The sequence below is a fragment of the Nyctereutes procyonoides genome, unplaced genomic scaffold, assembly GCF_905146905.1.
Source record: "Nyctereutes procyonoides isolate TBG_1078 unplaced genomic scaffold, NYPRO_anot_genome, whole genome shotgun sequence".
NCBI lineage: Eukaryota > Metazoa > Chordata > Mammalia > Carnivora > Canidae > Nyctereutes > Nyctereutes procyonoides.
The window spans coordinates 3,626,681-3,640,297 of NW_026575042.1; the positions used below are offsets into that span (position 1 = coordinate 3,626,681).

Genomic DNA, 13,617 nt, shown 5'->3' on the forward strand with positions numbered 1-13,617 from the left:
CCCATTTTTTAATTGGGCTGTTTGCTCATCAGTTCATTACAGTTTTTAAAATATTCAGACCTTAAAAAAATAAAAAATAAAATAAAATATTCAGACCTTTTATTCTTTTGTTGAAAGTCATAAATATTTCCTCTGTCTCCTTTGTGGAGTTTTTACAACAAAACTTAAAAATTTCTGTTATGGCAGGTAAAATATCTGTTCTGTCCGTTTTGACTTCCAAATTTTCTATCCTGAATGAAAAGGACTATTGTCCAGTCCAATGCTATGCAAATGTTTTCCAGTTTATTCTAAAACATTATTTTCTTTTATTTTTAGTTTGTTCAATATATCTGGAATTTATTTTTATATAAAGTGACAATATATCCTTTTAATTTATGTTCTTATGCTTGGCGAATTAATGTCCATGCAATTAAAGAAAACATTCTTTACTTCATTGAATGAATACTGTTGCATGTATTTCAGTTTTCTGTAGTTTCTGTTCTTTTTTCCAGAGCTTATATCTCTGTATCTACTCTAGCTTTATAGTAAGTGGTTTCCCAAACTTTTTATTAAGAAAAATTTTGAGTATATAGCTAAGTTATCATGCAGTGAACACCCATCAGCTAGATTGAACAACTAGTGTTTGCCGTATTTGTTTTAACTCTCTATATAAAAATATCTCCATGTATATTCTTTTTTTAAATCTCAGTTGGAAAGTAAGTTGTAGACATTATGACATTCCAGCCATAAAATATTTAATATGCTGCTCCTAAGACTTAGAGGTATGCTACATTATATCCATAATAACATTGTTATATGCAAGAGGGTTCCATAATATTATGTATAAAATAATTGCATTACCAATAACATTAATGACTTTTTTGAAAAGTCTGGACCAGTTGTCTTAGATTGTCTGGGTTTGTTTGGATTTGTCTGATTTCTTTGTGATGTTATTTAACTTGTTCCTTCTGGCCCTTTTATTTTTTGTAAATTCTTAAACTATATATTCACATCCTTTTAATCCATTCCATTCTATATTCAAATTTCCTCAAGAATTCTAAGAATATTTTTTTGTAACAAGTGATTTCTTTGAAACCAGGAAGATTTTTTTTTTTAGTTTCTTCATTCAAGAATGCCCTCTTCTGTTGGTATGGTGAAATGGCAGCTTCTTTACTAAATGATACCTTGGGGGCTTTCTACTTCTAGTTTTGTTTTAGTATCTTATTTCATTAGAGCCCTCATTTTCCCAAATTCCTTTCTTTTATTCACCAGTCTTCAAAGGGATACCTCTCCTTTCTAAGTGCTACTTACCTGGGAGTCTTGGGGGAAATCTTCGTTGAGGTCTGTGTTCCACTACTACCAGGATCTTCATCCTCCGTACAGTTTCCTCTGATTTTTCTCTCCAGTTAGGACTCTAGTTCACATTGCTGGCCTTGGTTGTTCATATTTTCCCAATTACTTGTAGATTGAAGTTTGAAGTGTTAATAGTCTTCTCTTAGTTGTCTTACAAATATGTGCTGAGAGTAATTGTATTTGCTCTTTGGTCTCTGGTTTTTGGAGTATATAGTTGAATATTTGATTTGAATTTGGATAACTACCATCTCCCATGGGAATGAAAATGTCTACTCTTGGTTTTAATATTTAGTAAGGAAGTGCCTTTTTTCTTGATAATCCATTGTCTAAGCATTTCGTTGAACTTCAGGACATTATTATTTTAATAGTTTTTACTTTTGCCATTGAGTTGAATCACTTCTTTGTCATGATTCAGAGTTTCATATTTTTGTGGGTCATTTTTGAAGTCTCTATTTTGTTCATTTGATTAATTGGTCTGTTCCTGCACTAAAACCTTATTGTCATAATTAGCTTTGTGAATCTTGATAACTGGTAGGGCAAGTACATCCTTCCCCAAATTCATCTGTTCATTCATTACTAGTGCCTTTTGTTGATTGGTATCTTTGTGGTTCTGTCTACATTATTTCTCTAAGTGTTATATTCATATATATTCTGTAGTATATAACTAGACGGTGTCTATAGTGCTGAGTCTATTATTTGTACTTGTGACTCTTAGTTTCTAATGGTTTGCCTTGTGTATTTGAACTTTTTGGTGAACTCATTGCTTGAAGTAATTTAATTGATGGGAGTTCTTTGGGCCCAAACTTTGGTTTGTAGAAGTTTTCCTCAGTGATTTATTCCTGCTCAAAACTGGGGAATCACCAATCAGGGGCCTCTCCAACCTCTCCTAGATCTTGTCTCAACTGAAGAATTCCAGGTTACTCCTCCCTACTAGTTGGCCAGGGAATCCATTCTTGGTTGGGAAGAGCTGCAAAGTCATATTGTGGAAGGAGCATTGAAGAATTCAAGAAATTGTTACAGCTATCCTTACAAACAATTGCAGTTTGTCCTCTGACCACAATAATTCACGTGCTTTTATGCACAAGGTACTTTTCTCAAAAGTTTCGGCTGATTTAGAGCATCAGGTTCAAAGTCCATGATCTTGTGGCCTGCATCAGGTCACATGCAAGGGTTCTGTGGTATGCTACTGTCCATCCAGAGGCCTATTAACTAAAAAGACATCTTACTTGCACCCCACATGCTCATCATACAATGGTGGTATCAGGATGGAATATCCATAATAGACATTCCATATAAGATGGGGAAGAATGGGAAGTTCACTGACATAGCAATTTTCAAATCCAACAGGAACATGTAGTTAGGTTCCCTTACTTAAGGGTTGGTAAGTGTTCCTTTGATGAAGGTTTCATGGTTTCTTTGGGTATGGTTCTCTAAACCAGTATTTTCCTCTCTTCTTGATTTTGCACTGAACTCTGGGCTCTGCCTTCTGAAATAATTCCTCCTTTTGCATAAAAATCTTGTGTTGCAACTGAGAATCTTTTTCATCTCTGCTTTAAAGAAGGCTCTTGTATTAAACTGTTTCTGTCTCTTGGTAGCACTCTTCAGAAGCACTGGTAATATTCTCATTCATTAACCCTCTAAAAATTATGGGTTTTATATGAATTTTGTTGGGGTTTAAGCCACATTTACCCCCTCTTTCTTTATCATTTATTTTTCTCTTCAGGGCTGGTCTCTTCATTGTAGCAAGAGAAGAACCTGCCCCTTTCCACCTCGGAGACTTGTTCCCCTTGTTCCTGTATCTGAAATATACTGCTTTACCCCTTGTCTCATTCACCTTTATGTCTAGCACTTCATCTTATTAGTCGTGAAGGACTAAGAAGAATGAAGTTTTCTCTTTATACTTAAACCCTTAAGTAATATTTAGGAATTTCTGAGAGTGCCTACCCTAGTCAGTCTAGCATACTAGAAACCATGCTATCTCATGAGTGCCAAAATCTTCTAATCTCCACCTCACTAAGTTTAGGGTGAGTTCTAGAGCAGAGATCAGCAAACTAAGCCGGGGCCACATCCAGCCACCTGTCTGCTTTTGTTTTATGCATGAGCTAGGCATGTTTTTTTACATTTTTAAATGATTAAAAATACTCAAAAGAAGAATAATGTGTGACATGTGAAAACTATATGAAATTCAAATTTTAGTGTCCATCATTAGACCTTTATTGGAATACAGCCTTGCTCATTCATTTACATGTTGTCTGTGGCTGCTTTCACACTACAGTGGCAGAGCTGAGTAATTGCAGCTGAAACCATATGGCCCACGAAGTCTACAATACGTATTACTCTCTGGCCCATTACAGAAAAAATTTACTGACCTCTGTTTTACAGTAGTTAGACAACTGAGCAAAGCTGTTCTGTTGTGTTTTTGCCCAATGTCTTCCAGTGTAATTATTAACCCAGTTATATTTGAAAGAGCTTTAGTCAAGTTGGAAACCAGCATTACTCATCCCTTCAGCTCTGCAGCCTCTATTTGTGCTCCTGCTAACTTTTTTTTAGATATATCTCCACTTTGTGTGTACATTCACTGTCCTTTTTTTATTTTAATTTTTTATTTTTTTGAGAGAAAGTGAGCGCTTCAGGAGGTGGAGAGCAGAGGGAGAGAGACTCTGAAGCAGGCTTCACACCCAGTATAGAGCCTGATGTGGGGTTCAATCTCACCACCCTGAGATCATGACCTGAGCCAAAACCAAGAGTCGGTTGCTTAACTGACTGAACCACCCAGATGCCCCCACTTTCTTGGAATATTTAACATTAGAGCCCATCACTCGTTTTGACCCTCCGCCTATGGTATTCATGCTCTTTCCTGGTGCTAAAAGTATTTTATAGTATTTTTTAGGTAAACCTTAAAGCTGGATCAGGAAATGGAGTAATGATTCTGAGAATGAACAGTTTATTCAGCAGATTATTCCACTAGGCAGAGATCCTTTTTTTGCTTTTATTGGCCACACAATCAAAACCAAGGGGAGGGGAAACATTAGGCAAACTAGAATTGTAAAAAAAGTTTACTTGTAATACATATAAGAGATAATCAAGGCCAACCTCAGCATATCCTGTCTTTATACTATTCACATACTTAAAACACTCCCATTAGCAGCAGCTCTGCTTATGCTAAGTGATTCTGAAAGGTAAGAATGAGATACATTGGGGTTAACTATTCAAAAACATACCAGTACTTGTGAAATTGGTAAAGCCCATGTCCAGGTTTACAGACCAAATTATCACATCTGAACTGGCCATACGGCTGCATTTAGTGATATTTGAAGCCTTTCGTCTCTGCAGCTTCTGTGGGACTTTATTTTATTTTATTTTATTTATTTTTTTAGTTTTTTTTTTTTAATTTTTTATTTATTTATGATAGTCACACAGTGAGAGAGAGGCAGAGACATAGGCAGAGGGAGAAGCAGGCTCCATGCACCGGGAGCCCGACGTGGGATTCGATCCTGGGTCTCCAGGATCGCGCCCCGGGCCAAAGGCAAGCGCCAAACCGCTGCGCCACCCAGGGATCCCTTTTTTAGTTTTTTTTTAATTGGAGTTCAGTTTGCCAACATATAGCATAACACCCAGTGCTCATCCCATCAACTGCCCCCCTCAGTGCCTGTCACCCAGTCACCCCCACCCCCTGCCTACCTCCCTTTCCACCACTCCTTGTTTGTTTCCCAGAGTTAGGAGTCTCTCATGTTCTGTCTCCCTTTCTGATATTTCCCACTCATTTTTTTCTCCTTTCCCCTTTATTCCCTTTCACTATTTTTTATATTCTTCTGTGGGACTTTTTAATAAGCCATGTAATTTTTACTCTACTTACCCTCCCCACTAGGTTATTTGACCCAACTCATAAGATATAACTCACTGGATAATAAAAACTAAGGCAGTACAATCATAGTGAATTGTGACTTTCAAAATTAGACTTTCCTTTGTATGTCTTTAGTCAATGGCACATTTTTCTGGCTTTATTTGGGATTTGTTCAGATGCTCTGTATTTCCACTATGTCTGTTTTTGACATTGTGCTGTGGTTGGTGGGTTAATGTGTTGGAGTTAACATTCTCTTCTATATATTATAGCTTTTGTAAACTGCCTGTATGCTATAGTAACTCTTCATACTGATATCCCCTTCAGTTTTCCATTTCTCTAAAATTTTCCGACTTCCACACTTGAGCACACTGAAATTGTCAACTGGCTCTGCTCTGGTATCTGCAGAGGCTTCCACCCACGGAGATGGTTTCCAGAAACCAGTTGTTCTCAAACTTGCCTAATCTTTCCTTTCGTTACTGTAACAAAGTTATTTGCAACAAGTGGTATATAAGTGAACAGCCTATATTTAATGAATGTGTAAAGAAAGCTGTTTTATGAGAACTGTTGAATGTTTAGGAACTACTTGATAAGGACAAGTCCCTAAAGAAATTTCTGTTCAGTGGCCTGAGCTGGACAAGACAACTGTGAAAGATTGGGAAGAAATTGTAAAAATCTAGGAAATCTTTACTTTCCTATCAGGGAACCTATTGTTAAAAACAAACCCAGGGCTCCTGGCCAAGTCAGTCAGAAGAAAGAGCTGCTGTTGATCTTGGGGTCATAGGTTCGAGTCCCACATTGGGTATAGAGATTACAAATGAAACATTAGGAGATTGATAAAGGAATGTAGTATAAGATGTTAAGATAATATGGTTAGGTATCTTATTTTTTGTTTCTTTGCTAAAACTGATTATTTTCAGTTAATCTGTTCATTTTTAGTACTGATCATGGGAATAGGGTCACAAGTTTTATTATTGGGTTTTTAATAATAGGGGATAGCTAATTTATTTACTCTTCTAATTGAATTTCCTATAGCAAGAATGTATTCATGCCTCTCTTAGTTTATTAAATAGTCTTTACTTCTAAGCTGTAATTTTATATTGCCTTACAACTTTGTTATACTGTTCTGTGGTCCATCTCTTATTGCTATTAAAACTCAAATACAAAAAGGTGATCTTCAAGGATTTTTGTTTGTTATTTTAAAATGAGGAGCTCCTTACATTCAGAAATCCTGAGTGTTTTTTTTTTTAATTAGGATGATGTTAATTTTTAAATCCAATTTTGAAAATATTAATATTTCCTTTGGTAGATGATAAACCTAATTGGGGAGATATTATTACTTAATTTGTAATGGATAGATTTTTAAGTTAATTGTCCCCTTAGGATATGCATCTTTTGTGGTTGAACTCCATTTCAGTGTGTTAAATTATTACCACAAAGAAATAAATATATAGACGAATAAATATATACAGAACCCTACTATATTGGCTGGGGTTCAGTCAGGAGACAGAAACTATAGGGGTGCCTGGTTTGGTTAAGCATCTAACTCTTGGTTTTGGCTCAGGTCATGATCTTAAGGATTGTGAGCTCGGCCATGAGTTGGGCTCTATTTGCAACAAGGAGTCTGCTTAAGATTCTCTGCCTCTCCCCCTCTTTCTGCCCCACCCCTTGATCTTGCATGCATGCATGCGCTCTCTCCCCTCCCCCCTCTCAAATAAATCTTTAAAAAAAAATAACTGTTGGGTAGGGCACTTGAGTGGCTCAGTTGGTTAAGCATCTACCTTTGGCTTAAGTCATGATCTCAGGGTCCTGGGATGGAGCCCTGTGTCTCTCGGGCTCCCTGCTCAGCAGGGTGTCTGCTTCTCTCTCCCTCTCCCCCCTCCCACTCATGCTCTCTCTCTCTCTCAAATAATAAAATCTTAAAAAAAAAAAAAAACAAAACTGGGGATCCCTGGGTGGCGCAGCGGTTTGGCGTCTGCCTTTGGCCCAGGGCGCGATCCTGGAGACCCAGGATCGAGTCCCACATCGGGCTCCCAGTGCATGGAGCCTGCTTCTCCCTCTGCCTATGTCTCTGCCTCTCTCTCTCTCTCTCTCTCTCTCTCTCTCTCTCTGTGACTATCATAAATAAATTAAAAAATAAAAAAAAATTAAAAAAAACTGTTATAGTTTTTTTTTTTTTTTTTTTTTTAAGATTTATTTAAGAGAGAAGAGCGGATGCAAGTGGGAGTAGGCAGAGGGGGAGAGAAAATCCCAGGCAGGCAGAAACCTGCTGAGCAAGGAGCCCTACTCACACCTCTATGCCACAACCCTGAGGCCATGACCTAAGCTGAAATCAAGAGTTGAATGCTCAACTGACTGAGCCAACCAGGCTTCCCAACAATTATTTTTTACAGGAGATTGATTGATAAATTTTTTTTGAAAGATTTTATTTATTTATTCATTAGAGACACACAAAAAAGAGGCAGAGATACAGGCAGAGGGAGAAGCAGGCTCCCTACAGGGAGCATGATGTGGGACTTGACCCCAGGTACTCCAGGATCACACCCTGAGCCAGAGGCAGACACTCAACTGCTAAGCCATCCAGGTGTCCCTTTATAGGAGAATTTAATATAAAGAATTGTTAAATAGGTATAGTGAATTAAAAATGCAAAAATTGACCACTAAAGTGTCACAGGTAGCAATTACAGTAACAGTTGCTACTCCTACAGCTGGAGGAACAAAATGAGGTTAAAATTCTTAAAACTTAGAAGTGGAGTCCTGCAGAGCTGTGGCTTAGACCTCTGTGAGGGAATACTGGCTGGTTGGTGTCTGCAATGGGCCCTGTGAGCTGGTTCAGTAAGGGTTAAAAAAACTGCAACAGGAACCAGGTGCTGTTGACTGAAAGGAACTTCCTGCCAGAGTTGCTACCGTTTTTACTGACAAGAACAAGAAGCCAGAAGGAGCATGTCCCTTCTTCCTTCAACTTCCAGTCTTTTCCAGCACCCCTGTTAACAGAGTTTAACAGAAATTCATTAGAGTCAGCAGAAAAATGGTTTGCTCAGTTCTAGCCAGGCCTAGCATCACTGAATATGAAAGAGTGGATTTGGAGCTGAAAGACAGTACCTTAATGACTGGCTCTTAAACAGATCAAGTTTACTTTTTTTATTGTCTATGTATGGTAAAGGAAGATTTCTTTCAATTTTTAAATTTAATTTCAAAGTCCTCATTTCTTTCACATTTGCTTTCCTGAGCACTGCAGCATACATGGATCCTCTGCTCTGTTAGTTGCCTTCATTTATTGACAGTGTCATTTAAAATTGCCATTTACCTTTTTAAGTGATTCATCTTTCACCTGTATTTCTTGTGTACTTGCTACTGCATTGAATAAGAATAAGAGGGTTCTGTTCTTATAGTTTGGATTTTACGACTAGCCTACCCAGTACTTTATAGAGTTAATCAACTATTGCTGTAGACCTTGATTTTTCTGAAAGATGATTTTTTTTAATAAATTAATTTTTTATTGGTGTTCAATTTACCAACATACAGAATAACACCCAGTGCTCATCCCGTCAAGTGTCCCCCTCAGTGCCCGTCACCCATTCACCCCCACCCCCCGCCCTCCTCCCCTTCCACCACCCCTAGTTCATTTCCCAGAGTTAGGAGTCTTTATGTTCTGTCTCCCTTTCTAATATTTCCCACACATTTCTTCTCCCTTCCCTTATATTCCCTTTCACTATTATTTATATTCCCCAAATGAATGAGAACATACACTGTCCTTCTCCGATCGACTTACTTCACTCAGCATAATACCCTCCAGTTCCAGCCACATTGAAGCAAATGGTGGGTATTTGTCGTTTCTAATGGCTGAGGAATATTCCATTGTATACATAAACCACATCTTCTTTATCCATTCATCTTTCAATGGACACCGAGGCTCCTTCCACAGTTTGGCTATTGTGGACATTGCTGCTGTAAACATCGGGGTGCAGGTGTCCCGGCGTTTCATTGCAGAAAGATGATTTTTTAATACTGTCTTATAAAATGGAATGTCTCTCAAGATTATGTCTTTGTTTATATCAAAAGTTATATTTTTTATACTTTTTTGGTGCTAAATGCTTAAAAATAATCTTTAAAAAAATAAATTTCTTTTTGATTGGCAGGTGCTTCAAAGGAAGGAGGTGCTGGAGCAGTTGATGAAGATGATTTTATAAAAGCTTTTACAGATGTCCCTACTGTTCAGGTAAGGATACCAATAAAGTGGCACTCGTCATGAATATTGCTTGCATACCTCACATATAATTATTTTTGTCCTTTTTAAAAATTCTTTTTTTCTTTAAACAACTAGGTAAGTAATATACTTGGCTTATTATTACCAAACACTGCTTGTTCAGGTGATTTTTTACTGAGGCTAAAATCGAATCCATATTGAATTACATTGCAATGTTCAACTGAATCCACTTTTGTTAAGCTGTTTGCAATACATTCTTCTTCCTTGTTTTGTTTTTACCTCCTACCTTTTTGCCTGCTTTATCTCTGTCCTTTATAGGCATACCTTTCTCTACCTGACTGTTGAATATTGGGATTTCTTAGGGGTTCACTTATGGACCCTTTCCTCTCCACTTTCTTACCAAGTCACTTCCCTCAGACTCATGGCTTCAGCTCCTGCCTTTACATAGATGATGCATCTCTCTTGAATGCCAAGATAATTTCTCCACTGATTGTTTACCTGACATGTCCATAAACATTGTTCAGAGGCGTCTCAGACTCAACCTGTCCAAAATGGGGCTAATGATCTTCTCCTTACAAATCTACACTTCCAGTGTTTGGTATGTGGAAAAAGTCATAAATCTAGTTGTAAAAGTCAGAAATCAGAACTTAATCTACTTCATCAGATTTCTAACTTAGTAGTTTTCACACTTCTTTTGCTTGTATTATCTCCTAAAAGAATGTTTGAAAAGTTGTGTACCCTCTCACCAAAGTACATTTTTTTATTTTTCTCTTTTTCCCTTGTTGAGGAAGGAGGAGCCTTACACTGTATTCCAGAGCAGTGCACTAATTGATTATGGTTGGGTCATTTGCTCTTCCTTGGACCCCTTTGTACCTTTTACTCCTATGCTTTGGCCTTCTTTCATTTTCCTTCTGTCAAGAGCTTTTGCACATGCTCTTCACTGTAGGGAAGGTTAATCTTCCCACTTGGCCTAATGATGCTCAGCTCATCTTTTGGCTCTATTTCAAGCATGACTCTTTCAACTAGTTCACACCTCCTATGTAGACTTTCTTGGAACTGTAGTTCCCTTTGGCAGTACTTCCTATTTGCAGTTTTATATCATTTCATTAATTTGTTTCACTTCCTGACTAGATTATAAGATTCATAAGGCAAAGACCATGCCTATTTTTGCTCACCATAATATCCTTCGATTGCCTAGCATAGTGCATCCCTGTTAGATGAATATTTAGGTGAGCAAAAGGATAATGATGTTTTGGGCAAACAGTTGTCTCCTGAGGAAACAAAGCATTTAACTCTCCTGGCTTCAGTGTAGGGGAGCTAACCTAAACCATTTCCTTTTGCAGTAGTGTGTAAGTGTGAATGGAATAGAAACGTACGTGAAGTCATTTTGAGAAATTAGACCTTATTATTAATTCTTAGGATGTTTACATCATGTTTTTAAATACAAAGCGTTTTAAGTTAGTCATGAGCAGAGAAATAGCACAAGGGTAACAGGTAAGGAAAACAAATAAATTAAAGCATTTTATTTTATTGTCAATAATGTATATCTATTTTCCATTAAAAATGGTGCTAGAATGGGAAATAACCTTATTGAAAAGTTGTTATAAACATTGAGGCATAGTTTTGATATTGCTTATGGCAAGAAATATTAATGTCATAATTTTGTATCTTTAAGATCTATTCTAGTCGAGAACTTGAAGAAACATTAAATAAAATCAGGGAAATATTGTCCGATGACAAACATGACTGGGATCAGCGTGCCAATGCAGTAAGTTTTTGTTGTTGTTGTTGTTACCCTTCTCCTCTTTTTTTTTTTAATGTTCTAAAAACATGGAGATTCAGAAATATTACTGTGTGATATTTGCTTATAACTTAGTGTTTGAAAGCTAACATTTCTTTCTGGAAAACACTTTGAGAGATAGGAATTTTTTGAATTAGGGTCCGTTTTTATCTTTCTGCTGATCAGCGGAGCCTATCTCACTCATTGGTTAGTCTCTCCACATGTGCTGCTTATTGACTTCATTGATGTCTGGGCAATGGCTTTGTGTGGGCTTACATAGGTGTTCATCAGCAGGCAGTGTTCTCAGTTCTTACAAGGTTTTCCTGTAAAGTAGTTCACTTTGCCCATATGCTCAATAGTTTCATAGTATTGACATCAACTGACAACAGTATGTCTGTCTGGCATTTTTCCTTTCTTTTCTCACAAATGTCTCTGAATATGATGAACATTTTTCACCTGTGATTTAAAAGAAAAAAATATTCTATTCTTGAGTTAAGTATATTTTATCCTAAATTCCTTGATAAAATATTTGGTAAATATTTTGAAAATATTATCTACATTGACAAAGGGCTGTATATTTTAAAATTCGTAAATTTGTCAGATTTACATCTGAGATTCCAAATGAGTACCTCTGTCCTCAGGAAGCCAGAGAAAGGGTCCATTTGAAGACTTCTGCTCTGAGAGGTCTCAATATCCGTTTTGATTAGTAAATCATATAAGGCCCTTTGAAAATTACCCTTTATGATGCTATGAACAAAAAGATTTTCAACTTCTCTAATAGGAAGTTTGCATATATTAAGGTGTTAAAATATTTTAACAAAATATGTTGTTCCATATTTGTTAAATATGATTCATTATTCAGTCTTCAGTTCTGAGATTAGTCTGAGATAGAAAGACTCCTGTCACGGGTAATCTGTGGAGAAACATGACAAATTAAATGTTGTTAATATAAAACACAAACTATGTACTTACGAGGTTTTTGTTGGGGCACCTGACTGGCTCATTCAGTGGAACGTGCAACTCTTGAAAGTCCAATGGGTTGTGAGTTCAAGCTCCATGTTAGGTTGTAGAGATTACTTTAAAATTTTAGTAGTGTTGCCAAAATATTTTCAACAAAGGTGTTAGTGACTCATAATCTTACTTACAATAAGAGCATGTTTTCTTTCTTATACTGGATGCTGTTAAGTCTTTTTAATTTTTGCTACTCTGATGGAGAAAAATGATGTATCTTTGTTGTAATTAGCATTTGCTTATCACTAGGAAGGTTGAGCACATTTTCATATATTTATTTTGCTCAATTAGCTCAATATTGGGTTGTCTTTATCTCATTTTATTATCATTCTTTGTGTATTGCACTTAATGTGCTGCAGGAAATTTTTTTCCTACCATGTTGTGATTTGTTTTGTTTTTAGTTAATTGCTTAGGTGCCTTCTGATTTCTCTGCTACCTATGATAGTTTCCCTTACATGCATTAAGACTCTATAACTATTCTTGCAAAATTTTTCCTACTATTATAGTGTCTTTTTTATGTTTTTCACTGTTAATGTATCTGATTTAGTTTTAAAGATCTTTTTAAAAATTGAGAGAACCTCAGAGTTTAATGTAAAATTATATATATATATATCCATCCATATAATGGATATGATAGGTAAACTTTTAGCTTCTCAGTATGTGTGAGCCCAGATGTGTACCTGTGGTTATTTGTTTTTTTAATAATAAATTTATTTTTTATTGGTGTTCAATTTGCCAACATACAGAATAACACCCAGTGCTCATCCTGTCAAGTGCCCACCTCAGTGGCCTGCTACCCAGTCACCCCCACCCCCCGCCCTCCTCCCCTTCCACCACCCCTAGTTTGTTTCCCAGAGTTAGGAGTCTTCCATGTTCTGTCGCCCTTTCTGATATTTCCTACTTAGTTTTTCTCCTTTCCTCTTTATTCCCTTTCACTATTATTTATATTCCCCAAATGAATGAGGCCATATAATGTTTGTCCTTCTCTGATTGACTTATTTCACTCAGCATAATACCCTCCAGTTCCATCACCTGTGGTTATTTTTTGATTGGTGTAATTTTATTAGATATATCTGGTGTTAATATGGAAAACATTTGTCAATCCTATATTAAAAAGGAATCCTTTTTAATATACTAAAGGATCAAAATGGGGAGAAGGAGCTATTTATTTCACAAAGTGTAAAAATATTAAAATATGGACCTGGCTGACTAGTTGGTCCATTTGATTCTGTACTTTTGCTTATGAGTGAATATAGTTTCCAAATTTGGTCCTTTTAAAAATAGTCTCCTTGGTTAGATACTGGTAATTTTTGCCCATTTGAATGTACTTATGCCACTGAATTGTATACTTTAAAATGTTTAAAATGATAAATTTTATGTTAATGTGTATTTTACCACAATAAAGCCTCCCTTAAAATAATAAAATTTACTTAGCTATTCATACAT

General features: G+C 36.5%; 1 protein-coding gene across 10 annotated transcripts in view; it reads left to right on the top strand.

Annotated features, from left to right (window-relative positions):
• The window catches only part of CLASP2 (cytoplasmic linker associated protein 2), a 179,402-nt gene that overhangs the window by 63,351 nt on the left and 102,434 nt on the right, over window positions 1-13,617 (top strand). For all 10 annotated transcript variants that reach the window (XM_055320895.1, XM_055320893.1, XM_055320892.1 and 7 more), the window contains 2 exons: window positions 9,313-9,392; window positions 11,056-11,148. In XM_055320895.1, the coding sequence (XP_055176870.1) occupies window positions 9,313-9,392; window positions 11,056-11,148 (173 nt within the window). The remainder of the gene's footprint in view (window positions 1-9,312; window positions 9,393-11,055; window positions 11,149-13,617) is intronic.